Genomic DNA, 26,413 nt, shown 5'->3' with positions numbered 1-26,413 from the left:
CATACACCTTTGAATTTCTTCGCAGATGTATGCAGGTTTCCTCACGATGTTTTCCTTCACCGAAAAGCTAGTGGTAAATATCAAATGATATTTCGTACATAAGTAAAACGTGAATTAATAAAACAAAAAATTACGACCACTAGCGCTATCTAGCCAGAACGCGAAGAAACTATACTTTTCTGAAGTCCACAAGATTGGTAATAGCCGAAATAGTCTAAGAAGGAAAATTCCCAAATATTATACTATCGCATCTGACAGAATCAACAAAACTTGGCAAGTTACACGAGCAGGCGCCCGCGCCAGTCCGGGCGTTTGCCTCACGAGGAAAAATCAGTTTTTTTTTTTCATCCATTTTAACAAATCCTAGCTCCATTTAGTGTAAGGCAGAAATCATAATAATACTTGAATACAGATATTCTAATTAACACTGTCAAACGTTCATAAATCAAATGCATATAACAAGCGACTTACTATGGAATACACTCTTCTCCTCCAGAGGCTTGTCTTCTTCCACTTTGCCTCGCTTCTGTCTCTTCGCTAATATTTCTTCCAGCTCCTTTGCCTCATCGCCTTCTGGCTTCATTACTCTGAAATAACAGAAAAATAAGAACATTAATGTAATGTTACCCCCCTATAAAAGTACTCAATGCTCAGTCATATAGTTATTTCTTTAATTTATTGTCATGCTTTGATAAGTATGTAGTCATATCAACCGTATTGATTGTCACTGTCTTTATGTGACAACTTGCAATTATATCCATGCGCGGATCCAGCGCGGGTAATGCTTGCACACTAAAGCAAGAAAAAGTATCGGAACCCAATCTTATTCGTAAAGCTATTAAAGTGTGACCCTTATTTTTAGTTTTGTTGTGCAAGATATTAATCCTCTATAATAACTGTACAACATCACTTTTTTCCCCTTTTATCATCCAAAGAAATAAATAAGATTGTGTTTATTTTCAAAGAAACCAAATTCAATTACCTTTGCTCTCCTACATATCCTCCCCAAGGCCCCAAAAATCCAGTAATGTCCTCAGGATTGTCATTTTTGTTCCTTTTCTTTTTATCTAGAGGTCTCTTCTTTATTGTCTCGAAAACTGTTTTGCCTTCCGCCTCCACAGGGGGCGCCACCATTGCAGACACTAGAATCATGGTAAGTTTTTGTTAGGATGGTTTTTACAAAATAAATAAATAAGCAAATAAAAAAATGGTTCATTTAATTTGTATTAAAAAACCTCACAAACAAAAACCTGCCTGAAAATGTAATTTTCACTTATGTTCAAAATAGAATAGAATGGAAGGCCTTTTTATAGGTCTCTGAGCAGATAGGAGATGATTAAAAAGAAATATTGTCGTAATATCAATGTATTTCTTACCAACAACAGCACAGGCCATCTCTGCATCACCATCAGTTGAGGGATCCATGGCATAACCGTAACTGGCAAAGGTTCTCCGCTGGTTCTCAAACTGGAACTCACTTATGTGAGCCTTCTCTACATAACCTGTAATACGAATGAATAACAAATGAAAAGTGTGTCAGAAAACAAATATTTTTTTTATTGAATAAGGTAAGCATTTGTTCACAATCTCACCTAATCGTTAATGACAATGACCTTGAGGAAGAGCATGCTAATCAAAAGAATTTTAAATAATGCAAGTACCTAATTAATAACTAAATATTTTTTTTGGCAAAAATTTCTTTTTTGGCACCCCTTTGGCTTTTATCACTAACTCTGGTATTTGTCTTTCCACAGGCATCTAATACTCATTGAGACAATTCTAAAAACCCCAAACACAATTAGGTTGCATTGTTCTATTACAGAGTTATCAGATCAGCTCAATGGTACCATAATATTGGATTGTCACCTAACCTACATAACATATGTATGCAAAATATCATCTCAATCAGAAACTGAAAAATGGGTCAAATTTTGCTTCTAATATTTGACCCTTACAAATATATTAACAGGGCAAATTTAAAAAAAAGCTTGTAATAAGAAGTGAAGAGTGAATATAAACAATGTGTATGTTCTTACTACCAAGAACACTATAATATTTCAATTTTTTTCGTAAAAACTCCATTTTTAATACAAGCTTCTTGCATGTTATCAGTGAATTTGTATGTTTACCAAATTTTTGTTCAATTAAGTCCTGTAAGGTTTATGCTTACATTTTTTATTCAGAATAATGCAAGGATTACAAAGGAAATAAGATATTGATCCTAATAAACTAAGGCTATTCAAGATGGCAAATACGATTCCTAAGTGCACTAACCTGCAAGAGTGTTCCTGTGCGCCTTCATTTGCTGTGTCTGGAATGGGTTCTCGGGTCCATATGTGGGAGCAAACAATTCTTCATATTTTGGATTATGCATCAACTCTCCGCCAGTAGGTATCAAAACACGAGTATCGTCATTATTCTGGAAATCATATTGTGAAATGTAACTGCATGGAATTTTGTATACAATTGATTATTGTTTAAAGACGTAGTTTTCTATATAAAAAATACTTACAGTAGGCATTACTACAGGTGCAGCAACTATTTGCATACTCTTAGCAACTGATAAACTGGGATCTATTGGTTTTAAATGCGTTAATAGCTTTTCGTTGGTCTCCACTTTGGTGCCTTCAGATTCATTGTCGTCGTCGTCTTCTGAGCTGCTACCGTAATTTTGTATGGATAGCATTATGTCAAAGTTACTGTTTTACACTAGAATTATTAGTTAAATGTTTCTCGGGGCTTAAAAATATTGCATATTGCGTGAAAATACGAAACACGTTATAGCGTCAACAGCAACAAGTAGAATGTCAAATTGACGTTATCGTCAATGGTTTTTTTTTTATTGACGTAATGCGTGTATATTTCTCTTCTATATTATATGAAAATAAAAGAAAAACCCATAGAATATTATTCCGTAGCGATAATAACTCCAATTGCTGAAAATTGGCTCTGGCCGTATTCTACAACTAAAATAATTTATCTTAGGTTGTTAGGTTTTAGAATGAATCTGTACCTTATGAATCTTAAAATTTTATAAAAACACAATTCTCACAAAAATACACCTCGACTCTTTCAGCTCCTTTTAAAACCGACCAAATCTTTACATTGAATAGTTTTCCATGAACAAATTGCGATACCAACCGCACAACAGAAAACCTATAATCAGTCAGGTGACGAGCCCCTTGTGACAGTTCCTCATCTCATTCTTCGCAAAATAATTTACAAAAATATCAGTATAAATCCTAAAAAATGGCCCTCCAATCCGCTATTAAGGGAAAACTGATCAGCGTCATCGGAGATGAGGTAATTTTAATGTCCTAACACTTAAAAGAAAATTGCATTTTGATAATGTTTTGGCTTCTGTTTGATTTCTTGTAGATATCTGTATTTAAGAGTTCCAAAATGTAAAAAGGAAATTGTTATGCTTTCAGGACACCTGCGTTGGATTCTTATTGGGTGGTATCGGTGAAATCAACAAGAACAGACACCCAAATTTCATGGTGGTCGACAAAAGTAAGTACCTACCTTTTGCTTTACAAAACACTTATTTATACTTTTGTCTATATAATATCAATGTTACAAAAAACCGGTTTATGTATATATCTAACTTAGAAATATTGTACCTATTAACCCTATTGTTTCCTCTTAAAGTATACAAGGTTCTAAACAACTAGTAGCTAGTTTTATTGTAAGTGTACGCAATTAAGTCCAGATTCAGTTTTATAAATTAGTAGCTAGTGATCACAGGACCAGGCTAAGGGTTGGTTGGACCAACTCGTCTGACACCAATAGCACTGCTGAAATAGTAGTTAGATAAAACATTTATTTACATGACTGACCCTGGTCATGTGATAAGGCTCAATGACGGGAGGTGAACAGGAAAGGTGATCAAATGGAAGGGACCTCTGGGCTCTAGAAAGAGAGGACATCCACTAGCCAAATGGCAGGACGAAATTGTTGCTGCTGCGGGTAGGGAATGGCAAAGCGCAGCAAAAGACAAAGACAGCTGGAGGAGGCTTTTACTCGGAAGGGGTCTACAGCAGAAAATTTATATTCAAATATATATATATATATATTATATATTAAACGATAAAATTCACTGTGGAATATCGAAGCTCTAATACACTACCGGTCAAAAATATATCACCTTTATGTTTTTTGTGTGAACATATTTATAGTAATCAATGTAGCTAAGATTTTAGAATATGTCTATTACTTTTAGCTTTACAAAATAATATATATGTTTCTTTGAAATAATGTAGAAGTAACAGTATACTCATCATATTACTTGAAACAATCACATCACAACAAAGTGAAGTTGGTTTTAATTACCAATAAAAAATAAAGAAGTATTAGTCGAACATAATATTTTATTATTATTAAATAAGCAGGCAGGCAGTTATGACAACTGATATGACCTGTATCCAGTATTCATAAAGATAGTTATCATGAACGAGTAGTAGATATAATATGCTTGTCTAATTTATTTTTAAACTGGTTCACATTTTGTGCTAAAACCACATATTTATTGAATATAATGTAACAACATTAATACTTTGTTGCAAAGCCTTTTGCATTGATCTCTGCTTCACAGCGTCTAGGCATAAACTCCACAAGAGCCTCAATAATAATAGTAGATTGAGGAACTTTTGATAGGCATTAGTGACTCTTTTACCATTTAACCGTCTTTCTACTTCTTCCCATAACGGTTCTATTATATTTAAGTCATTCCGCACCGTCAACCATTCCGTGACACGTTTCGCATGATGCTTTCGATCGTTATCCTGCTGAAACACGAATCCACGGCCCAAAAATCTTCGTGCATAACGTTGTCCAGAATGTCTAAGTATTTATTCTGGTCCATTATGCCCTCAATTCTGTAAAGTGGACCCATGCCTTTTTCGGAAAATGCAACCCACACCTTGACGGAACCTCCTCCGTGTTTTGCCGTAGGAAGTTGATACTCGGGATTGTATCCGGTACCAGTAGGATGACGAACCCACCTTATGCCATCACTACCAAACAACATAAATTTGCCTTCATCGCTCTTATGTTATTGGGCGAATAAATTATTTTTCTTCTTCTTCTTTCCAGACACTGCTGTCAGCGAGATAGAAGATTGCTTCAAGCGGTTCATCAAACGGGACGACATCGACATCATCCTCATCAACCAGAACGTGGCTGAGCTCATCAGACACGTCATTGATGGGCACACCGCGCCTGTACCTGCTGTGCTGGAGATCCCGTCCAAGGACCATCCTTATGATGCCAGCAAGGACTCGATCCTGCGCCGTGCTAAGGTAAGTTCATCTTGACAAACATACTGACACATCTATAACCATATTGCCCCCTTGTACCCGCTGTGCTGGAGATACCGTCCAAGGATTATCCTTATGATGCTAGCAATGACTCTATCCTGGGATTCCTGGGCCGCGCTAAGGTAAGTTCATCTTGACAAACATACACATCTAGAGAATATTGCCTTTCTGTACCCGCTGTGCTAGATATACCGTCCAAGGACCATCCTTATGATGCCAGCACGGACTCTATCCTGCGCCGCGCTAAGCTAAGTTCAACTTGACAAACATACTACACATCTATGGACATGTTGCCGCCACTGTACCCCGCTGTGCTGGAGATCCCGTGCGAGAACCATTTTTATGAAGCCAGCAAGGATTATCGTGCCCCGTGCTGAGGTAAGTTCAACAAGGGATACATTTACACATTCACTTTCTTTGTCCACACTCTTATCTGATAAGAAGAAACTGACAATAATATATGCCTTCTTCAGAACAAAACATTCTTTACCTCAATTTGTTATCTGTGAATACCGATAGTACAGTAGGACCCTTGCAAATTATTGCAAATATATATTAATGCACAACGAAACATGCATAAATATCTGACACAAAGGGTCTAGCAGGCTAAGCGAACTAGAGGTGCCCCCAATGACGGATTTGGTCATTCTTTCAGGTGGTGTACTGGCAAGTCCTAAGAACACCCTATGCTTAATATCAGTCCTCGATCTTCTTTTATTTTCGAGTTATTCAGGATAATGTAAAAAAATCAGCGTATCATTGAAAGTGGCATATTTTGTAAACTGTTCAAGTTAGATGAACGAAATAAAATTATATTTGACAACAATAAAACAGGGTACAAAATACACATTTTACACCCACGTCATGTACTTATACTTCATTGTTTAAAAAAACATTTTATTTTTCTTCAGATTTATTTTTTTACTTTTCGCGGAGGTACACCTCCAGAAAAAATATACATGGATAGCCACTAGTACCCGCTACATACACATATAAAAATATTTGCGTAAATCTTCGTGCGTCATGTCAAAAAAAAAACGAAAAAGTATAAGTATTTAAGAGTGGTATGGGCATTGTGAATGTCATCTCGCTTTGAGTGGTAGGGCACAGCCAGTGGATATCATTCCAGATCTAGAGCAGAGCCCAACTGGAGAAGTACCTCCACCTTACAGAAAACCGCAGCCCAATAACACTAGAACCTACTCATAGTGTTGTGTTCCTGCCGGTAAGTAAGGTTGCCAGAGCTCAACGAGGGGGGGGGGGGATTTAGGGTCGGCAACGCGTATGTAACTCCTCTGGAGTTGCAAGCGTACATAGGTTGTGGAGACTGCTTACCATGAGGCGGGCCGTATGCTTGTTTGCCACCGACGTTGTATTTAAAAAAAAGTATGTATAAGTTTCTCTATGGTTTACAATATGTGCTAGTGCTCTGGCGGTAGAACATTGCAATAATACTCTCTATTAAAGAACATTATAACCTCCTTGTGACACCTATCTTACCTTGTGATGTCTATCAAATTGCCACTGTATAATTATAATTTATAAGTAAAATAAAAATGTCACGCCAATGTAGTCATTAAATACCAGTCATAAAGTTAGTTTTATTATTTTCCCATAAATTATTTAATCATTAACGACCAGCAAGGGCCGATCGAAGATTACCACCCTTAGTTTTTTTATAAAAAAAAATTGCCCTCATTTTCCTGTGCCACATGTACTAGTAAAACGCTCCTATAGGATAAACAAGGTGATAACGAAGAACCCCAAAGATTTTAACCATCCATTTCTGAGGCTAAAAGGAAAAAAAAATATGTTAGGTCCATCATTCGGACTCTGTTGTTGATTTTTGACAAAAAACTTGGTTTTGTTTGTTTGCTTGAGGCTCTAAATTATAGTGCCGCCCATGACAAACCAAGTAGTCGGTCAAAAATCAACAACAAAGTCCGAATGATGGACCACTTGTACACTCTGCGACGAAGATCGTCTTATAAAAAGTATTTTTTTTCTGGACGACATGGGTTTAGATTTAAAGCTTTGGTTGGAAATAAGGCAATATACGAAATTACAATTATAATACGCAATTGTATTTTTTTCGTAGGGTTTTACGTTTTTATAAGAATTTCCGCAAGCTAGTTGAGCGATTTTCATGATATTTTTATTTACTTCCAATATTATTTTTTTAAGTAAAGGTTACAGTTAATTCTGAAATAATTTCAAGTAATACAGAAGAATTATATAAAAAGATCTAATATAATTGATCTAAAAAAAAAAAAAAAAATCTTTTATTTCGTGTAACAAGAGACAAGAGTTTTACCCTAATTTTCATTTTCTTATTGACTGCTATTATATTGCACACAACAGTACCTATATGCAATTTATAAACATAAAACTGAATCGTCAGGTCAGGTCTTGTGTCGGAATCTTTAAAGATTAACCCTTATTCATACAAGGTGCCCGTGAGCATTGTGAGAGATTTTAAGGGTGCATTCCTGATGGCAACAGAAGCAAAAAATGTTATAGGACTTTTTGTGAAATTCGACAAAAAAATTTTTTTTGTTTTTGTTTCCCTTTTTTTTAAACACTCCTGTACATAAAACGTAATTTTTATTGATCACCACTCCACAGCTCACTTTAGTCTCATCATGCTAAAAAAACTCTGAAGCCTGGTCATTATGAAAGATCAAGACTATAATTGAGGTTTCTAGCGCATTTACGAATGTCTTAATAAATTTCTAACCTTAATTTATTTCTTTCCAGGGAATGTTCAACCCCGAGGACCTGGTACGTTGAGTGTAACTTATTGCATGTTGTGTGCTGCTCGCGGCACCTGTATATACTCTAACGCCGAACACCCAAAGTTGACTTGTCAACTAACAGTGCAATCCGACATTAATACCGTTTTACATTCCATTTTTGAAAAAGTGTCATATTTTTTTTTTGTTAAATTGAACTGCCTCGATTCTGGATTCGCCGAATGTCGGTTGCCTCGGCGGTCGGCTATCGCTTACTTTAAGGCAACCGTATAACATGAAGAGTTTAAATGCTTTACAATAAACTCCGAAATCTCTATACGAAGTCACGTTTCTAAAGTGCCAATTACATCCACACTTTACCAGGCTCGAATTCGGGCCCGAGTAAGAGTAATTTTCCGTTTCACCAAATATCAGCACATCGTTTGCAATTTTTGAAATGTAAATAAATTGTTCATATGCAAAAATATTAAACATTTAATCTTTTTGGCAATTAGAGACAAAGTATATTTTTACATTTTAAATATTGTTAACGATGTGCTGATATTCCGTGAAACGGAAAACGATTATCAGGCCCGAAATCGGGACTGACTTCCGAAGTGTCGATGTAATTGGCGCTTAAAGATGTTAAAAAAAGTCTTTGAAATACGTAAAGTATGTATGGGGATTGCTAGTAATTTTTCTTTTCTTGAAGTATCAAGCGGTTTTGGTTATTAATAATTTTTATTTATGACACTTTTTCATTTCAAGCAGAAAAATGCAAATGATTTTATTTTTTTTCAAACTGTTGTACCGTTCTATAATATGGATCTATTTAAAAATAATTAATAAATTATGTAATAATTATTAAATCCTTGTATAGTTGTTGAAGTTGTATTATAGAATATATCATGAATTAAATACCAATGGAGTGTTTTATTTTCCTAACATGATTTTTGTTTGTGGGCATGTTTGGTCTTATTTGGAAGATTTGATTGATTTTACAATAAAACCTGAAATATTATGACTGTCAACTGTTCTATTTTTCTTTTGTGAATTCATGAAATGATCGTGTTGTTTTTTGATATGCCAGTGTTTTTTTTTTCAGAGAGTGTTGTGTTACTAAAAGTGTAAATAGTGCATTATGATATTTATGATGGTATGTATATTTTTTATTTATTTCTGAGACAACAATACTAATGCACTTTTTCTCTTTTTCAGTCGATGTTCGGATCTGAAAACTACAGTACCTAGATAACCAATTATTTTAGTTAATTATCTATTTATATATGTATAAATTGTTTATATTCCATGTATGTATTTAGTTAAAATAAAATGACAAAATATCAATCACTAGTTTATTAATACCTTATATAATAAATAATACTATTCACACATATACAATACTGTACACATAATAAATTATTCTAACATTAGTAGAACGACAGAAGACCCGTAGAGATTGCTTTAAAGTATAGTAGGTGATTTCCATTTGTTCCATAGAACTGAAAATTTGAATTCTTTTTTTTCCCTTAATTTAGAAGTCTGAAATATAATATGGTTTAAAACTGTCCATATTTGACAACAGATGTCGCTACTAGTTTATAATAGTTTCATATGAACAAGTAGCAGTGATTTCTTTTTTTTTTCTTTAAGAAGTTTAGCTACAAAGCTCAAGCAAGAGAAAATCGATGTCTAGTTTTATTGGCAGTTGCCATCAGATATAATGGAAATTGCAAATATCTAAACACGACTATGTATTGATAATGCTATAGACTGCATATTTAGATACCTTGAGCTTGAAATATTTCAGATTACAATCCACTAAAAAAACACGATTTAATGTAAACGTGCCTGAAGCTTTGACATTTAAGTGCTGCCATCTGGTATAAAATCCAAAGATGTAACGGTTCTATGGAACTAACAGCTAACATCCGTTTTTTATCTATTCATCGAAGTCGCCAACATCGTTGTCGGCTTTCTTGTGTCCGACCCAATCGTATTTGGAGTAGTGGAGCTTGGTCTTCTTGAACTTGGGGTTCTTGGAGGTGATGCGCACGAAAATTCGGCGGCCGAAGAGGGGCTGGAGCTGCCTGAAGTTGTCGACGAGGGGCAGGTTCAGGTTGGAGAGGAGACCGCGGAAGTTGTCCATCTGAAGAACATTTGAGTGTATTAATTTGTATGAACATTGGATTGTTCATCGAATGCGGTCACCGAATCAATGTAACTGACTGTGTTTGATTTGTCGTACCACCAAGATTTGGCAAACAACCCTAATTCTGCTTTTTTTACGTGATTGTGGTGGTAAACATGCGCTAAGGAGCCTAGAGATAAGGCGTGCAGCTTTTAACCGAACCTCGGCTCTTGCCAATGAACGTCCAGAAGTAATTGTACGAAATATAATTTGACACTTACCAATAACGCTTCGATAAAGGAAAACATTATCAGGAAATCGGACTCGTTAATCCCAATACCTAAGACCTTTTTTCCCATCTAAATTAGCAGGATGTAACCGGGAGAGGGCAAGAGGTTGCTGCTTGAGAAATCAATAAATATCATCAAACTTACCTGGAACACGGAGATCGGCAGATAATCAGAGAACACGATCCACGTAACGGCCTCAGCGCAAGGCGGGGTGGTCAGAGAGCCCTTGTACGTGTAGAACCGCTCGGAGTCCAGCCCAGATAGGATAGAAGAGAGGGAGAAGGTGTGCGGAAGCTGCATGCTGCTGTTGTAGGCCTCAATCATGGACAGGTTCTTCACCATGGGGCTGAGGAGCTTGGCGTCGAATTCCACCACCTAGAATGGTAAGTAAATAAGCTTTGAAGCTATCTCATGCTTCACTGCACGAATAAGTATACTTATTGGTCTCTATAACAAGCAGCCCTGAGTGATACGCTCTTCATCCACAATAAATGCTTGGAAAATGGATTATTTATGGTAATGTACAATCATTAAGATGGTAATTAAAATGTCCGTCACTGATTGTATTAATGAGAATGTTGACACTTGATAATTCTGCATCGCTTGCAATTAATGTTAGGTACCTATTTTGTAATATACGGACAGGCAAAATTGCTATTAAAGACAAATAAGGCTTTTACAAAGACCTTAATACCTAGACACAAATATGAAGCGTGTAGGTCCGTACCTGGTAAAAGAAAGCAAGGACGGCAACGCCATCAGGATGCTGCAGAGACTCAGCCAAGTTCCTGTATTTCTTGTTCCTGTGCACGATGTGCATCTCAAGAGGCAGCCTCATGTCATTAAGCGTATGCTCAGAACCACGGTTGTTCTTGTCACCCCAGTGGAAATGCAGGCCCTCAATTTCATACTCGTTGTCTAGCGGTCCGCCGAAGATGTAAGGTAGACGGAATCCTTTCTTCTCTTCCTCTGAGCTGTACTTCGGGATGGTTAGAGTGACTGAATGGCCGTTATTTGTTAAGGTGAGAGGGCCTGGTAGAGGGTTCTGGTAGCCGATGAGTTCCATGGCGGGGATGGAGATGGGGATGGCCTGGCGCGCCGCGATGGCGATGGGGGATTGTTGCCTGCCTCCGCAGGCGGGGTGGAGCACGGCCCAGCGCCGCTGGTCAGATGCGCGGTAACCCCAGCCGAAGGCAATGGAGGCTGAAAAAAAGTTACTTATGTTAAGTCTCTAAAGCCCACGGAGTGAGGATAAATTTAGCACGGCTCTTCGAACTTGGACGAGCCCACTGCTGTGTACTTAAATTATTGTTATGAATGTGTAAGATCTATAAATAATTCAATATAGGTACATGTAGTTGAGCCTTATAATCGTGAATTAATTGTTTGAAGTTGAATATCCGAAAAAAATACGTAAAATTAAAATTCTACAAAAACTGTCAAACCGATCTAATGCATTTTTATAACGTTTGAATGTGTTTAAGTATAATTAATTCTTTCCCAACCAATAAATTAGGAAAAGACGGCGTAAGTTATGTGACTATGGAATTCGTACGTGCCCCGAATTCAGACAAGCGTCGGGTAGAAAAATAATTGTTTAAAGCATTGATCTTAAATTCAGATCGCGATAGTGACGGTAATCATGGTTTTTTATTGCCATTCATACCAAATGTCGAATTATGCAAAACGATGCATACGATTACAGCCACAAGTTATTGCCGAAACGTAACGGAATATTAACACATACCTAGGTCTATCTATTCTTATATACTCTACATAGGTACAGATATATACCCAGTAAGAAACAGACAGAATACGTAAATAAAAAGGGGTATTTCAAATTGGGAAGCTAACCCGCCAGTGACACGATTATTCATTTTGATTAAGTATAAGTTGCCAAATGTGATTAAATATTAAGTTTTAGAATTAATAACGGGATTTTCACAAGCGCGCCAGTTACGATATTTGATACTCGCTAGATATTAAATTGTTTAATTCTAGTGTACTTATGCGGCAAATCGTTATTTACCAGCATATGTAAACGGTATTTGACATGATATGATATTATGCAATGTAATGACGGTCATGATGTCAATAGTATGAATATACGCACTAGCTATCAGTTTTATACAAAAACTATCGACTACAGAAAAAAATACATAATTGATTATTAATTAATGTCACTTGCTATTAGACAAAAAACCTTATCTATGCCTGGTTAGATTAAATCGTGACATTATCCAGTTCCTGAATCTGCAAACCGAATTATCGCATACGATAATGCATTTAAGATGAATAAGTAAATAATAGCTATCCTAAAGGCCGTTATTATTATCCATCTCTTTAGCGGACATGCAATAATTCGTGCAATATTATAGTTAGCATATTTAGGCGTACGAGATTGCTAGACAGAATTCCGTAGGAAATATAATAATAGTTCTGAATAAGAGATTAACTATATTAGGCGTCATATAGAGTAATAGTAAGTTGAAAAAACTAATAACTACGAAAGATTTGCGATAGCTACGCTATGCTATGTAAATAGCTACTTAATGTTGATTCAGTTGATGTTTTGAAATTACAACCAACCGTAGGGAATTTTGAATTCAAGCGTGAATATGGACTGGCAATGTCCTACATTTTATGCATTTTCTTTAAAGTATTTTGATTCGTGCTCCATTTTGCATTTGAAGCTCCTTAGAGATTATAAGAATTATATTATTTTGTTTTATAGTTGACCCGTTTTGGCTAAAATTACTAAAAAACAAACTTTTTTCTATGTGTACATTTGGATACAACGATTAAAATCTCCCGCGATATTTTTATGATTACAGTTTATATGCAGTGTTTTCTTCTATAAGTTTAAGTGTAGGTAAAGGAATTCCTGAAACCTAATACTTCAGCGAGTGCATGCTATGAATGGGTGAATGAAATGAAAGTGACAATATTTTGACGGATGTTTGCGAGTTTCAACGTTGCAAAGGAAAAATCTACGCGTTTCAAATTTTCTAGTTGTTATGTATTGCATCGAAGTAGGATTAATTTTTAACCGAGCAAAAGGGAAGGTCTTTCAGCTTATTCAAAAATGCTTTCGTATGTATGTTCTCCACTACAGCTTGTATCTCTGAATCGATTCTCGTGAAATTTTGTGAGCGGGTTAATTGCATAGGTACATATTTTTTGTTGGTTCCGTTTTTACAAATTTTCCAAAATGGCGAAATTGTGGAGGATTCTACTAGCGGGGTCTACAGTTCACAGAGTAACTAGTTTTTTTTGGTAGATATATGAGAGTAGATATGTTAGCAAATATATTTATAGTGGCTATTTGCTGTATAATGTTTATAGTTAAATCGTAAATAACATAACATTATAGTAAGTCACGAAGCCAATTACCTAAAGATAAAGGACCCACTTACATTGATACATATACTTGTATACTTTGTGGCAAGTTATGAATATTAGCAATGCTAATATTATTTTTAATTATTTTTGAGGCAAAAGAAGGTACTTGTAATTAAATTAAATTCTAGTTTTAAGGATTTTTATGATGATTTTTAAGTTCGACGAGTTTGATGTAATTTAATATTCATTATTTAATGTATGTTTTATTTTTCTTTTCTTTGGGCTCTTACTCCCGTATGTACCAATAAGCACTTCGCTCAAATTATTGTAAGTTTTTAAGTTTCAAAACTATTTTTTACTGATTAAAATAATATAGTAACCAATTCAATAGGATCTGTAACGGTTTCCAGGGTACCCAATATTTTTTTTGTATCTTCAAATGAAATATTGAACAATTTCAAAGGATAATTAAATTTATTTAATCCGATGCACTTCTATTTTTATAATTAACACGTATTTATTTTCAACTTACCGTTTGCCGCCAAAACGGCGAATACAACGAGGATATTTTTCGAATTCATGTTCTTTTTTTGATAAATATAAAAGATGAGATGACACGATTGCGATGCTTCCTGCCTCGGCCGCCGGCGTTTATATACTACTTGTGGACTTCTTTGCACGGTCCGTTTTCAATGGGCTGAAGCGTCATCGGTACGAATATTAACCCTCCGATGCTTGCAGATACCCCGGTCGCGTCAGTAACGACTGATTTTTTCTATATGGGTACCATTTTTACGTCTTACAATTCATATTAGATTACAATTAATACGCAATTGTGTAGTTACTACCTACTGGTGGCTCTATGAGCTTTATACCTCACGATCCCCCAATACTGCGCCGTTTAAAAAAAAAATAAAAAATCTTGGCTTTCCTCTCTTTCTCCTTCCTTCGACTTTCCCTTCTATGATGGTCTTGATGAATTCATCGTGTCGTAACAGGTGCTCCAATATATATCCTTTTCTGCTTTCGATGGTGCTCAATAGGCACCGCTTTTATTAAACTCTATTTAAGACCTCTTCGTTGGTTACTTTTTCTGTCCAGCTCATTTTCTCCATAACATATTATTAATATGCGTAGATCATCTATTGAAATAGGACAAAATGAGGGCAGGGGATTTTTATGGTCAGGGAGGTGAAAGCTATTCACGACTTTTACTCGTCTTCTACTCGGTTTAAGTAATTCATGCTAATAGAGGATGCAAAGTAATTTATTGCATAAAGCAGAAAATAGAGGACTAAAGAAACTAAAAAGATCCAGCAATGTGAGTTATAAGGAGCCTATTGTTACAATTTACAATCAAGGCAATTTGCAGAGCTTGCCATCGTGGTTGGTTGAATAGAGTTTGAGACTTGAGAAAATTAATAAATAGTACCTAAACTAGATATCGACAAAGCGCAGCGTACTTGCATTAAGTTCAAATTTGCGCTATGACCAATTTGGTCGAAAATACTTAATATCAAGTATTTTTTGTACTTAATTTTGATAATCTCAAGCAAAGACGCTTCTTAAAATGTTTCTTAAAACCATTTGTTTTCCGAGAACTTGGTGACTTGTTCAACGTTATATATATATACAACGATATTTGTCTAACTTATAATTTCACGGTTGCTATACGATGTACCTAATGTATACCGTTGAATACTTAATATCGACATTTCGGATAAAGTTAACCAAGCCAGAGGAAGGAGGCGGCTTTGAATACGCGCGAAAGATCGATTTCCGATATATTTTGAATTACGCGCCTTTTTCTACTGACAAAGTTTTTGAGTTTGCCGGAGTATATAATTATCTGCTTTATATGCCTACGTAAAATGCTCTTTCTAGAAGTACGCAACGAATAACTTTTTTGTCTTGATTTCCCCAGTGGATTGTGACATATTCCCGTAGCAATTCATCGAATGGGATTCTACAAATATTAAGTTCCTTTCACACTCACGAACTCGTGCTCTCGAGGGCTCCTGGCATTTTGCCCGTTGTACCTGTTTGTCTTGCCTAATAAATAATAAACTAAACAAATTAATATATTAGTAACGGCTTCCACGAGTCTGAGGTCGATAATATTTTTTTGTATTAGGATTTTTTTTAATAAATACTGTCAAATAAAGTAACGTTCGAATGCCAGGCGGTAGCCTGCGCTATAACCGCGAAAAACGAAGTTCGGAAATTGCGGGCATCTTTCTCTGTCACTCTAATTACGCCTTCATTGGAGTAAAAGAGAAAGATCCCCGCAATCAGCGAATTTCAGTTTTTGCGGAAGGCCCTCTGGCACCGTGCAGTCCACATGGATTATGGCCGCGCAAAATGAAGACAAATTACATGTGAAATTGTGGAGCGACAACGAAGAAGTAATGCAGTAAATTTTAACAATAATTAATGTTACTAATTATTACATTGAAATTAATTAAAAGTAATAAAGTTAAGCTACCGCGCGCATTAACAGGGTTAACGGAGAGGTGATCTCTTAACGCTATTGTCATCTGATGATGCAATTTATTCGGCTAGTTATTAAAACACACCATTGATTAGATCCATAACAATCAATATAACCAGATAGGTATAATAAACATATGTTTTATAAGGGTGTTATAGTGGTGATGTCAGGTCAGGTTTGACTTTCATTCAAAGATTAGCTTGGGCGGTGATTTTTTCCTATACAGTTGAGATCTTGGAAATGGTTGGCAAAGTATAAATTAGTCGTTGTGATATAAGTAAGTGGGTTAGAGATCCAGGAGACTGATTGGTGTGTTATTAAGACAAAAATCCGGAGTATTCCCAAAAAGTTACGATTACCTACACAGTTAAAACGTGGACAATATTAGTCAAAAGCTTTTGTGCTTATGTAGCATCTAATGATTTTACGACACATTTAAAATAAAAGTAGTGAAAACTTTACGTGGAAATGGATTCAATCAGAAAATTAGGCTTTTTTTTATAGCCTTTAATATTGGGTAGTTTGTGTAAGAGATGTGAACCTAGTTGTTGTGTATGGTATAACGGTATAATCCACCTGTCAATATGTTTATGGTGAATTACAGGAATTTACAATGAAGCCTGTTAGATAGTAGATGAGATGAAAGTGTAGATAGTTAGATAGAATACTCTTTATTGGCACACCTAAGTAAAAAGATACAAGAAAACAAAATAAACAATTTATTAAATGTAGAGACAGACAACAGGCGGTCTTATCGCTAAGAGCGATCTCTTCCAAACAACCTTTGGGTAGCGGAAACGGAGAAATTAATCAAAAAAGTGGGTGTTGCTAAATGTATTATATTGTATATTTACGGCTTTCTAATGAAAACGGTCACTATACCTCGCGCATCGAAAGACAGTTCCATTAAGTCTAATTTGGCGGGGCTTCACTGACAAAATAATTAAAGAAAGATGGGTTTACCGTATTTTCATTACTCAAACTTCATAAATACTTTCAGTGAAAACTATAGCGAACATAAAAAATCTTCTCTTAGTAAAAAGATGTACAAAGCGCTGCAAAGGTACTCCCTTATGCTTGTAACGTACATGATACTTACTAATATGTAGTCCCCGTTTGCCCTATTTTGACAGAATGGTAAATAAGAAACCTTACATTGAGCATGACCTGACATGATCTTGGCCGATTTATTAGTTAAAACTAAAAATTATTAATTAAGTAATCTGAGCTAACTACAGCTCTGAAGCTGAAGATCCCGGGCTTTCAAGCATCAAAACCCTGCCAATGGTTTCATTATCCCAAGTTCTAAAAAGTCTTATATCCCTATTTTACACCCAAGATATAACCCGACAGATTTTAACCACACATTTCTGAGGCCGTTAGGAGCAAAAAATATTATTTGACTTTTGGTCATAAAATCGTTACATAAATTCGGCATTTTGATTTACAGATCATTTTACTAGTTTCCTTTAAAACTTTAATGTCTGTCAATAGGTATGTTTAAATCAAGTCAAATAGTGGCGGCGTCGAAGCCAAAAAAGGGTTTTTGCCTGAGTTATTACAGAAACAAATTTTGACAAGAATTGAAGACCGATTTCAAAAAAACTTTATGTAACATTTTAATCTCTAAATGCGGTCAAGAATACACCATTAAATCTATCGGGTTATATGTACAGAGTGAGCAATGTGGGTTGGAAGAAATTTCAGAGGTCATTAACTTTGAGCCAACGAATCGGACGATTCTTAATACCAATTTTGAAATCCGATCGGCCCTCAATAGTGGAATTCCGTAATTAATACCGGTTATTGAAGATAACCATTTAAAAATCATTTTTTTAAGGTAACATCAGTTAAATAGTCATTCAAAATGGTCCGTTTTTAATATTTTGTTACGTTAACAGTATTTTTTTCATTTCATAATGTTGATAGTTATCGTAATAATTTTATTTTTATATAAAATTGAACTAAAAACATCCAATACCAAAATTCCGATAATTCGATATTGATCCTCTTCAATTCCGGTATAGAAATATCGTAAAAATCTGTTCGGTATTCGTATTTAGGAATTCCGGTATTCTTGTCCTAAATGTATCACAGACTGTGAGCCGAGAGCGTGTTCAAATTTTAATAACAGGTTCTGAATAAGATCTAAGTAATCCATAACTAATCCAGATCTAATTCTAACCTGTTATCAAAATCGGAATACGCCTGTAACATACTTTTCTAATGTTTAACTAGCGATTAATTCAGTAATTTTTATGGAAGGTGGAGTTAAGGAATGAAATCTCCATGTACCAAAAAGTGTTATCAAAAAATCTTAAATAGGTGGCGCTCTAGCTACCTAGAATACTTGGACAAAAAAATCAAATCATAGACAGCGCACTTCACTCCGTCAATACACCTAGTTTCTTAGCTACTCTAGCGCTACTCTGGAGAGATTTGGAACTATTATTTATAGCTGACAGCTGGACACTTTTGCAACAGTTCTGCCATAAGAGATTTCACTCCTTTTAATTCCACACTTCATAGTAATTTTGGAATTGTGCCACCCGCATACTGACATATGTCATTACATTACTAATAAGTAATGTTGATTTGAACTAAAATTTAAATGACGTTTGCAATAGTAATAGACAATAGAATATTAGGTTACATTTGTTTTTCATTAAAAAAAATAGCTTTATATGCAAACAGAGGCAAGAATAGCTTTTTGAATCTAACGAAGTAACGGTAATTTTTCTATGAAATGGATTTCGGGAGAAAACGGTTTACACTGACTAAATCTTAACAAATCACTTTGATTTTGATGTCGATCGCTATAATTCTAGGTTAGGTGTCGCTTTTTTGGAACAAAAAGTTTTTTTTGCAAATAAAAAAAAAGGAAATCCTATAAACCTAGTTTTTTTTAAATTGTGTCAATAACTTACTAAAAAATCATGGAGAATGGAAAATAGTGAGAAGTGGAAAAACATTTTCTCTTTTTGTATAGACAATCACGTGGTATACTTTCCTCTTAAGCATACCTCTCATAAGCATACCTCTCGTAAGCATACCTCTCATAAGCATACCTCTCATAAGCATACCTCTTATAAGCATAACTCTCATAAGCATACCTCTTCATAAGCTTTCCTCTTAATTAATTCATATTCATAGAAGGCTATGAATATGAATTAATTATTGTATTAAGAAGAAACCTTTTCAAACCATACCACAAAACTTGCAAATAAATTAAAAGTGGATTTTTTTAAACCGCAAATGATTCGTGTAAGTAATCCTTGTTTCAGCGTTTGTGCTACTTGAGAGGTCATCAGTTCATATCCGGGTCGAAGGACCATTGCCTAGGGCCAAAAGAGCCATGGCCCGGGGCGACAGGCTGCAAGGGGTGACAAAACAGGGTTTTTTCTTATATGAGATACAGTGAGCCGCGAAATTGCATGGAGCAATTATGAATGAATTCATTGATAAAGTCGCCATGCACTTTTAACTGCTGATATCATCACTAGACATATAAGTTTTTGTGGCAAAATAAAGTGATTGACAAAATCATATATCGACATGTCTACATATTATCGATGTTACCTTAGCGTTATAGATATTTTTAATATTGTTTAAAAAGATAGCTACCGCGAAATACACAACACGTTCGATATCTTCTTTGATACACCCATTCGTAGTTTTCTTATTTTTTGACACTATATTCTACAGTTTACGTTTTTATTTTTAAATACTTAATATATGTAATAAAGAAATTATAGTCGGATTTGTAATTTATTTGCTTTCTTAGAATTTCCCGGTAAATGAAAGCAACTAGAATTTTCATCTTTTAATTATTCATCTATGACTGACTTATCGATGTTTCATTTTCTCAATCACTCGTTTTTGCCACAAAAACTTCTATGTCTGCTCATCACTTAATGGGGCGGCGAATCTAACTGGCCCGGGTTGCCAAATCTTTAAAATACGCCGTTGCCTAAAGTGAGACCAGAGATCGTTACCGGTATAACTAAAAGAACACGTAGCATTCTAGTACTCTAAATATTTATAAAACTCCTGAGGCCGCAAACTTACAATCTCTTGGCAGTCCCAAGAAACTCTCAGGCCGTGCGAGCACTAAGTAAGACTCTTGAACCCGCTTCTGTCATGGGCACCAGAAAGTGATATTTTTGCAACTCCCTGTGCAAATATATGTCAGACATATCAGATGTATTGTGAAACTCTGGATGTCATTTGATTTTATTATGTTCCTGTTATTTCTTGTATATACTTTGTCTTCAATTAATTAATTTGTATAGTGCCTTAGTTTTCACTGGAATGCTGTACAAATTTTGTATGTAACAATAAATAATAATAAATAATTTCTGTGATATTCTAGATTGGTATTTAGGTAAGGACGATTTATCAAAATACCTCAATCAGCAAAATTGTACAACTTTTTAAATAATGAAATATATATATATCCCTCCACCTACAGAGAATGTAAAATTAAAATAAAAAAACTGGTTAAATACTAAAAACTATGTTGATATGGAAAATCTATTTAAATCATAATCTAATATAAATCAATCAATGCACCATTCCCTTAACACACACACACACATACTCACACACACACACATACTCACACACACACACACATACTCACACACACACACACACATGCGCGCAAAACACTTAAAAGTGGCTCTTATACTTGAACATTTAAAATTACATTAGTTACTTTGCTACTTGCATCTTAGTTTAGTATTACATAGTTTACTTACATATTAATTGTTTAGTTTATACTTTGTAGCCATCATAGTTTTGCTTTTAGCTTCTAGGTAATCACTAAGGAAGAGCGGTCTTCCTTAACACAGGTATTTCTATACTTAACTAGTTGACTACGGAACCCTAAAAAGGGACACCAACCTGTATTTTGTTAAATATGCTTGTGAGAGAATAAATCATTTTTCATTTTTTTTTTTCACCGAGATACCGACATTGAAAACCTGCTAATTTGTATGAAAAATAATATTAGGTAATACGAGTATTAGTATTCGATCCCTGAGTGTGACATTATTTACTAAAATTATGAAATCAAAAGCACTAGTGGCCTAGCGGTAAGATCGTGCGACTTTCAAATTCGTACCAATGAGTTTTTCGGAACTTATAAGTACAAAATATCATTTGAAATCATTGTGAGGAAACCAGTATAATCCCAACAGGGCCTAGTTTACCCTCTAGGTTGGAAGGTCAGATGTATATCGCTTTCGTAAAAACTAGTGCATACGCTAATTCTTGGGATTTATTGCCATGTGGACCCCAGGCTCCCATAAGCCAAGCCGTGGCAAAAAAAAAATGACAACGCGAGGAAGATGATTAAATCAAGAGCACCATATTACATTATTTTGTGCTATGGATATTTTACAGAATGGAAACTTACTTGCTCCCTTTTAATATTAATAATTGTATACCACGATGGTTGCAAACGAGAGCGTACAACAGGCTTGATCTGCAAGCTGTCATCACAGCATTCAGCTTGCAACTTCAATGATGTCGGTGTCACAAGCGCGTTGCCGATCCTCAGTAGTTAAGAGGGAAGAATAGCTTTTTGAATCGAAGGAAGTAACGGTATTTTTCTATGAAATTCCATTTCGGGAGATAACGGTTTCCACTTACTAAATCTTAACAAATCACTTTGATTTTGATGTCGATCGCTTCGGCATAATATATTGTAGGTTTCTAGGTTTCGCTTTTTTGAAAAAAAAATTTTTTTTTTTGTTTTGCAAATTTTGAAATAAAGGAAAACCTATAAACCGAGTTGTTCATTGTGTTAATAACATACAAAAAATTATAGAGAATGGAATATTTAGAAGTGGAAAACCGTTTTCGCTTTTTATATGGACTCGATGTCTCTTTCCGGTATAAGTACTTCCCAAAGTGCAAAGAACATATTGGACGAAATATTTATTTTGAAACAAACACACCTTGACTTTCGAAATAGCTTTGACATAAGTAAATATAAAATACACTAACCATACTGTGGATGATTTAACACATAACCACAGAACAAATAATCACATTATTACTTTGGCCCTTAAATTTTAAGAACCTTTATTACTAATATTATATAGGGACCGTGCGCGTTGGAAGGTCTGCCATCTTGTGGTCTGAATCGGAACCATAAACATGCACAATTACACGTCAAGTGTTTTCTTGTGCATAGTAGGTTCTGCCATCTTGTGGGCTACATCGGAACAATAAACATCACATTTACGCTTCGCGCCAAAAATCTGACAGCTCCTGTGCTGCCTCCTACAGTTCATGCACGCTCCCTATACGTGCACAAAATACGATTATCCACACCTGATAATACCACAAAGTAAAATTAAAAATATGTAGGTAAGTAAAAGGAAACACAATGGATATACCGGGTGTGGTCTGTAACAGGAGCAAAAAATTAAACTGTAGGCTGTTACTACTCAAACTGACCAACATTTGTTCAGCAACTTTTGAAAATAACTTTTATTTTTAGAAAACTTTAAAGTTTATTCTAAGACGCAATGTATTGCGAATTGTGTTATGTTTATCAACGTTCAACGTCAATTACACTGATGACAGCGTACATTGAAGGTAATATTTAATTTGTATGAAAAATAGGAAATCTAAAGAATTCATAATTTTCAAAAATCGCTGATCAAATGTTGGTAAGTTTGAGGAGTACAGCCTACAGTTAAATCTATTGCTCGTGTTATAGGCCACACCTGGTATACAGTGGTGTTATGGCTCCTCTACACGATGGCCCAGCGTAGGCCAGTCCAAGGGACGCATTTATGCGTTAGAGGGAGCAAGTGATATTGCTATCTCATTCCACCGCATAGCCGCGTCCCTTAGACTGGCCTACGCTGGGCCATCGTGTAGAGGAGCCCTTACAAAACTAGCTTAAATCTAAAATAGGCCCTTAAGGCATTGTACCAAGGATGCTGGCGGCATTTCCTCGTTATATCGCAATACTGATTACGTTGTCCAAGGAAGCCACCAGCTCTTCGGTCACCAATTACGTCAACCAGATGCTTCACGATTTCTGCAAAAAACTTGTGCTGGCTGGGACCCCATGGACCTAGAGTTTCAACGTACCTTATCCATACCTTAGTACGGAATCTTGAATCTGTTATCATTTCACTGTGTTTATACGTTTAAACCTTTTAAATACTATTCATTAGTCACCCCATTGTGACATTGTTTAATATTGTTGAAACTCTCCTGCCCGAATGACGGCTGACCGAAAACAAAAACTATATTTTTATTGATTTTTAACCGCTACAAATAATCATCGCTCTTCTCATTCGTTCAACGGCAAAAATTGCCGCCAAAAAAACCACGGTAAATATTCCGGGTTACGAATTTGAGCCTGTTGCTGTTACAACAGCCGGACCCTGGTGCAGCGAGGTGTGCGAGTTGTTCAGGGAACTGGGTCGGCTGCTGAAAGGGAGGAGTAACGATCCCCGTGGCTTGTCTGACTAGTCTTCGTCGCCATGGGGACTTTTGGACCGGGCATGGCATGGCACAGAACGGGTTTATGTTTACCTATTTGTAATGTATTCATTTTATTCAAATGAGTTATTGTTTTTATTAATTTTTATTAATAGGGTCGATCAACTTTTTTATGTCATCTCGTGTCTCAACAAAATAATAAATCATATCTTTCAAAACTATGCATTTTTGTAATTTATCAGATATATAATTGGGTGAATCAACTTTTTTTGTTTTGTTATCCTGTCCCGTTGTCCAAGGGACAACAGTGGCACAGTTTGTTTGAAGAGACGTTGTATGCCGTTCTATTAACATGCGTAGTAGAGGGCCCATTATGGACATTGGTTATAACGACCACAAAAACGCAAGTTTAATACATTTAAGTACCATAAAATCAGTATTTCAATGAACTTTTGTCCCCTGGACAACTAATCGTAACCATGGCAACGAGTGACGCTAAAAAGTTGATTCTCCCAATTATAAAAAAACTATTTGTGGGAAAGTATATTTTTATTTTTCCTTTATTATTTTATATAATTCGTTTTAAGTTGAGTATTATTTATTTTTAGATTTAGGCTTTAAGACTTTTAAGTCTCTATAAAAAACTATCATACATTTTTTTATAATGCCATTTCATATATGACATATGATTTTGTTATATTGTGATTTAAAATAAACTGTCATTGATATAATGCCTATTGTAAAATCATATTTTTGAACGAGTATGACCTAATACTTAATACAATTTTATCAAGTAAAAATACATATATCGTATAATGTCTTTTGTCATACCTATTTAATTTTATGATAAGTTTTACATATTTTTTGTAAAAAGTAATACGCAGACCGTATAATTAAGTACAGACTATCATCCCACCTTACCCAAATTTTCAAATCTTACGAAAACCACTTTTTTGCTAGGTATGTTATTCTACGGGGGGTCGAAGTTCTAACCTAACCTAACCCTCCTTTTGCTTGGTAGTTGGGCAACAATTATTTTCGTTTTCTTATTTCTGACCACTCTGTCACGCGTGTTTCTATGTCTTCTACCAATAAATAAAAAAAGTTGAGTTCTATTGCATGTCTTTCTAGCTGCAGCTGCAGATTACATTTTACATGAGAAAAATTAAAAATAAAATATAATTTCATACAAAAAGCTCCACTCCATCACCTTTTTTAGGGACAATAAACAAGACAACGAAACGCGTTGGTTCACTCATTCTGAGCTTAAAACGATGAAGTGCTTATCATATTATATTAGAATTTTAGTACAGGCTCCAAATAACTGAAAATATCTCTTGGCAAACTATATTTGTCTCTGAGAAAACTACGATGTCCCTAAATTACGTACATTTCGCATTTTTCTGAAGAAGATAAATAAATAAATTGGATTTTTATTATTTTTTCTCATCGTGTGATTGCATTGACATATCTTTAAGATAGAACATGCATGAATGCGTTTTTTAAATAATATAGAAACTTTCCATGGATTTAGTGTCATTAGTTACCCAGGAGAAGTATGATTACTAATTTACAGGATCTCCCCATTTTTGAATTACCATTTAATTTAAGAAAAGCGTTTGTGTTCTTTTATATAGTAGACAATCATTTCTCTCGATTAAATGAAGTTTTATTAGATAAATCGTGGGTAACCCAGGGGACACGCTTTGAGTCATCGCAACATAATAAACAGCAAAAGTTTTCAAAATAATAATGATGAATAATGAAATAATTATGAATGAACGGCATATTTGCATAGAAAAATGGAATTATAGTCAAATGTATAAAAACAAATAAGACTTCAAAAGTTTTTTTATTAATCGTTCTCAATGACATAAAAAAGTTGATCGGCCCAATACACATGTGTAACGTAAATAATCAGATTGACATATAAGTAGTAAGTAGATTGTAGTGATCAAATGTGTTGATGTTTTGCAAAATTGCAATGTTTTTACCTCGTTAAGAGGAAACAGGAGGGTCGATTATCCATAAAAATGTAGTCCCCATTTTCCTCTCTGGATATTGACATTTAAGGTTTTTTTTTACATAATTTGATGTATATTAACCATAGCTATGCCGCTACGTTTGACTTTTTTCGATTTTTGTATTATTATATAAATTAGGAGCGAAAAACAGATTTCATACAAAAATTTAAATGCTTCTAACTCCTATAATAATTAAAAAATCGAAAAAAAAAAACAAACGTAGGGGCATAGCTGTGGTTGATATACAACAAATCGTGTCAAAATATTTTCAATAATGCTAATATCCGGAGAGGAAAATGAGGACTAGGTTTGTATGAAAAAGTGATTTCGTCTTATTATTATTAGGTAATAATAATTAATTAATTAATAAAATCGTAATTTCGTCTAATTTAATTATTTTAATTGATGACGTCTTATGCAATTCAATAGCATATGCTTATCTGTTAGAAGACCATATTTATGACATGATGAATCTTTCTATTGTTTTCTATTTTTAGGGTTGGCATACCTCTAAACTTTTTTTTGACCGACTTTGATGTTGGTTGGTGACTTCAATTTTAATTTTGACCTCCGACTTGCAATAAAAGAAAATTGGAAAAAGAATGCGTGTCAAAT

General features: G+C 34.9%; 3 protein-coding genes and 1 long non-coding RNA gene across 5 annotated transcripts in view; 2 read left to right on the top strand and 2 right to left on the bottom strand.

Moving 5' to 3' along the window:
- The window catches only part of LOC133520239 (pre-mRNA-processing factor 17), a 47,869-nt gene extending 44,785 nt beyond the window's left edge, over nt 1-3,084 (bottom strand). Inside the window, exons 1-6 of one of the 2 annotated variants that reach the window (XM_061854616.1) lie at nt 2,776-2,816; nt 2,513-2,709; nt 2,275-2,419; nt 1,377-1,502; nt 983-1,142; nt 472-587 (exon numbers count right to left, since the gene is read on the bottom strand). In XM_061854616.1, the coding sequence (XP_061710600.1) occupies nt 472-587; nt 983-1,142; nt 1,377-1,502; nt 2,275-2,419; nt 2,513-2,686 (721 nt within the window). In that variant the 5' untranslated portion in view covers nt 2,687-2,709; nt 2,776-2,816. Of the gene's footprint in view, nt 1-471; nt 588-982; nt 1,143-1,376; nt 1,503-2,274; nt 2,420-2,512 lie in introns of both variants that reach the window. The other variant, XM_061854615.1, reaches the window with a different exon arrangement.
- Nucleotides 1-26,413, top strand: part of LOC133520260 (uncharacterized) — a 380,113-nt gene that overhangs the window by 213,560 nt on the left and 140,140 nt on the right. The window lies entirely within an intron of this gene.
- LOC133520255 (V-type proton ATPase subunit F) lies at nt 3,146-9,397 on the top strand. Its single transcript, XM_061854634.1, has 5 exons — nt 3,146-3,303; nt 3,432-3,513; nt 5,095-5,300; nt 8,076-8,099; nt 9,269-9,397. Exons 1-5 carry the CDS (start codon nt 3,250-3,252, stop codon nt 9,299-9,301), a joined length of 399 nt encoding a protein of 132 aa, XP_061710618.1. The 5' UTR covers nt 3,146-3,249; the 3' UTR covers nt 9,302-9,397.
- Nucleotides 9,392-14,485, bottom strand: LOC133520251 (carbonic anhydrase 7). The gene is made up of 4 exons (XM_061854631.1): nt 14,346-14,485; nt 11,199-11,674; nt 10,616-10,846; nt 9,392-10,199 (listed from the first exon to the last, which is right to left on the bottom strand). Exons 1-4 carry the CDS (start codon nt 14,392-14,394, stop codon nt 9,993-9,995), a joined length of 963 nt encoding a protein of 320 aa, XP_061710615.1. The 5' UTR covers nt 14,395-14,485; the 3' UTR covers nt 9,392-9,992.

Source organism: Cydia pomonella, chromosome 8 (assembly GCF_033807575.1).
Source record: "Cydia pomonella isolate Wapato2018A chromosome 8, ilCydPomo1, whole genome shotgun sequence".
Lineage (NCBI taxonomy): Eukaryota > Metazoa > Arthropoda > Insecta > Lepidoptera > Tortricidae > Cydia > Cydia pomonella.
This window is presented reverse-complemented; position numbering and strand designations above follow the sequence as displayed.